This window comes from Lycium ferocissimum, chromosome 7 (genome assembly GCF_029784015.1).
Source record: "Lycium ferocissimum isolate CSIRO_LF1 chromosome 7, AGI_CSIRO_Lferr_CH_V1, whole genome shotgun sequence".
NCBI lineage: Eukaryota > Viridiplantae > Streptophyta > Magnoliopsida > Solanales > Solanaceae > Lycium > Lycium ferocissimum.
The window spans coordinates 33522325-33525868 of record NC_081348.1 but is presented as its reverse complement, the minus strand read 5'-3'; the positions used below and the strand labels follow the sequence as shown (position 1 = coordinate 33525868).

Below are 3544 nucleotides of genomic sequence, written 5' to 3'. Positions count from 1 at the left end.
AAGTATACCCCATAAGCGCATAGTTCCTTGGAAAAATTTTGCCCCATAAGGCAAAACTAAATTATGCCTCGAGGAAAAGTTATGCCCTCCGCATAACTTTAGTTTTTCCTTAAGGAAGTTATGCCCCTCCGCATAACTTTAGTTTTTCCTTAAGGAAGTTATTTGCCGAGACATTTTTTTTTTTTTTAACTTTTAAAGGCACACTTTTAGTTAAGGCATACTTTTGGTTATGCCTTAATTAAAAGTATGCCCCATAGCATAGTTCCTTAAGGAAAAATTTTGCCCCATAAGGCAAAACTAAATTATACCTTGAGGAAAGTTATGCCCTCCCAAGATAACTTTAGTTTTTTAAGGAAGTTATGCGGAGGGTGCGACTTTGCCTTGAGACATTTTTTTTTTTTTTTTTTAACTTTTCAAGGCACACTTTTAGTTAAGGCATACTTTTGGTTATGCGCTTAATTAAAAAATCCGCCCCATAAGGCATAATTCCTTAGAAAAAGTTTTGCCCCATAAGGCAAAACTAAATTATGCCCCTCCGCATAACTTTAGTTTTTCCTTAAGGAAGTTATCTTGGGAGGTGACTTTGCCTTGAGACATTTTTTTTTTTTTAACTTTTCAAGGCACACTTTTAGTTAAGGCATACTTTTGGTTATGCCTTAATTAAAAGTCCGCCCTATAAGCGCATAGTTCTTAAGGAAAAGTTTTGCTCCATAAGGCATAACTAAACTATGTCTTGAGGAAAAGTTATGCCCCTCCGGCATTACTTTAGTTTTTCCTTAAGGAAGTTATGCGGAGGGCGTACACTCCCTCCACCCCCCGCTCACGAAATTATTTCTTTATTTTATGCCTGAGCGGGGGTTCGAACCCAAAACCTCAGGTATCCAAGCTAAGGGCAAAACTTAAAGACTACAAATATGAGGGGCAAAATTTAAAGACCACCCCAAAAGAAGGGCAATTCGCATTTCAGAACTGGTGCTAATCCCCCCTCCTAGTAGTTGTGAACTTCTAACAAATCTGGAAGTCTAAACTTTTCTTTTCATATTACTCTAGGAATACAATCATTTCTCTTTAACAGCACAATCACTTTGCCTCCCCCTTTCTATTTTAAAGTATCTGTTTTTCTCCCTTTGTGTGTCACAACAGGTAAAGTACTACTCACATTTTTATTTTTGATAGGTATAGAAATAGTGCTACTTACATTTAAATAACAGCAAGAGTCCATTTAAAGACCACATTGGTCATCCAGCAGAAACTATGAAAGTTTATAGTACATTTTGGTGGAGCAAACTTTGGGCAATTGTTCATCCAACTGGCCATCAACATAAATCTAGAGTTGCATACTATGAAAGTTTATAGTACATTTTTGTGGAGCAAACTTTGGGCAATTGTTCATCCAACTGGCCATCAACACAAATCTAGAGTTGCGTATGCACTACAGGATCCAAGTTCCGAAAGAAACTTAGCTTACAACTTGTAGTAGAACAATTCATTTAGGGTACTGGTTCTCCATCATTCAGGAAAAAAGGAATTATTGATTTTCTGCATTCTTTTCCCCTTCGCATTGACTTCATCTTAAAATATCCAAACAAGATCTATATTTATTCTCATGTAAGACTTTTTCATCGTTTTCTTTCCCATATTACCGTCTTACCAAACCTCAAAAGCAGATAACAAAAAGGTAAGATAAAACTCAAAAGAACCAAACTACTGCACTTCTATTATTTTTTTATAACCGAGTGCCGGATCAGCTTGCGCACACCTCGACTAATTCCACAGGTACCTGCTACTTCCCACCAAAGACGAACCTTCATTCAGTTCACGCAATCAATTCACTACTTTGATTTTGACATTTTCCAGGCACCCAGATAGAATGGTCTGATCAGTTGCTTCTATAATTTATCAATTCTTGTGTCTATCTTATTTCACTTCAACTAACATAAATAATGGAGATCGATGAAAACATCAGAATAGACAAATGACAATTCTATTCACCAATCTTTCTCCGATAAACCCCAACCGTTAAACTTTCCTTCATGTGTTGGAATAGTGCAAAACAGTGTCTTGAAAAAAAAACTCTTATTACCATCATGATTGCAGGTCAGCAGTTTCCTTCCTGTAAGCCTGGAGCCTCTCCTTCAACTTCTTGCTCTGTTCAAAATTTGCTTTCCTCTTTATAGCTTTCTGCAGAAGGACATCTCATTTCTTTTAGTGGCTCATACATGAATTACATTGAAGATGATATTTTCAAAAACATACAATTTCATATTAGGTAAAGCAAGAAACCTTACTTCCTGCCTGAAGCACCTGTCAAGCTTTATTTTCAGATCTGTGCATTGCCCCAGGAATTTCCCTAGTGGGTGGTCTGTATGACACTTCTGAAACTCTTCAATTATCTGCAACACAGAGGCATAGCCCTCTTTATAGTGTATTTGAGATGTTTTGACAATTATTTCTTGATGTTTGCCAATAAAAAGAACGAAATAATCAACAATTATGATATACACCACAACGTTGAGACTACATGTCAATGCGAATAAACACATGCAAAGGAACAGCCATTAAAATCAATTTCAAACACAAGAGAGAGAGAGAGAGAGAGAGAGAGAGAGAGGAACAAACACCAGTGCAAGTATCTGACCATAGATTAACATAGTAAAATGAGCAATCAGTGCTTCAGAAGCACAAGATGAACTCTGATTCTAATTTTAACAATGCAAGGAACTTACATCAGCACATAAAGGGTGCCTATGCAGAGTCAAAGGTGGATGCATCTTCTTCCCTTGAGTTCAAAACCTATAGAAGTAAGAAAATTTTCCAAATAAATATTTCCCCTTCTCCATGAATTAAGAAAAATATATAAAGAACAAGAAACAATAGGACAAAAAAATAAATCATCAGTGAAACAAGTCTGCATTTAAGGAAAAAAAAAAAAAAGTAACAAAGCTAGCCGTTGCTACAAATAAAAGTCAAGTACTGGAAACTTCTTGAGAAATAACGGATCATAGTGAAATGGTGGAGGATAGTTAAATGTACAACAACAAAAGAAAAATATCTTGTGTAAAGTCTAATAATCTAGTACATCTCCTTTTTCCCTCGAAGTATCTTAAGATTTCTTATGACCAAATAGCATTTGAGATCAAGTAACAGAAACCTCTATAACGATGCATAACAATTCTGCAAAAACATTTCACATTTTCTTTCTTATTTGCAACTACTCTTTACCTTTTTTTGGGAAAATGGTAATGTTGTATTCCTCAGCATAAAGGAAATGCTGGCAACCATCAGGGAAAATAAAAAAAAAAAGGGAAGAGAAAACTTACAGAGAGCCTAAGAAATCTACAAGATCTATTTCCCCTATATCTTTCTTTTTACACCAAAAGTAAAAAGATACAATACAATTCCATTTAACTGTGAATGGAATTGGACCTATCTTCAAAGCTTCTACTATTCCTTTCCTTCCACACTGCCCACCAAATGTAGTGTCGGGCTATTACCCCACCATTTCTTTTGGCACTTCCTTCCTCCTCTTCTAATCCAGCAGCTC

The 3544-nt window shown here is 35.9% G+C and overlaps 1 protein-coding gene across 1 annotated transcript; it reads right to left on the bottom strand.

Annotated features, from left to right (window-relative positions):
• Window positions 1–1696: 1696 nt before the first annotated feature.
• On the bottom strand, window positions 1697–3544 carry LOC132064515 (COX assembly mitochondrial protein 1). Its single transcript, XM_059457515.1, has 4 exons — window positions 3321–3544; window positions 2727–2793; window positions 2289–2393; window positions 1697–2181 (listed from the first exon to the last, which is right to left on the bottom strand). The coding sequence occupies exons 2-4, from the start codon at window positions 2769–2771 to the stop codon at window positions 2086–2088; spliced, it is 246 nt and encodes an 81-aa protein (XP_059313498.1). The 5' UTR covers window positions 2772–2793; window positions 3321–3544; the 3' UTR covers window positions 1697–2085.

What these genes read in the sequence shown, in the direction of transcription:
- LOC132064515 (XM_059457515.1), bottom strand. Translation starts at nt 2,771, where the DNA reads ATGCATCCACCTTTGACTCTGCATAGGCACCCTTTATGTGCTGAT. An exon ending in GGCACCCTTTATGTGCTGAT is followed by an intron (nt 2,394 to 2,726) that starts GTAAGTTCCTTG and finishes TCTGTGTTGCAG; the next exon opens with ATAATTGAAGAGTTTCAGAA. An exon ending in ACAGGTGCTTCAGGCAGGAA is followed by an intron (nt 2,182 to 2,288) that starts GTAAGGTTTCTT and finishes GTCCTTCTGCAG; the next exon opens with AAAGCTATAAAGAGGAAAGC.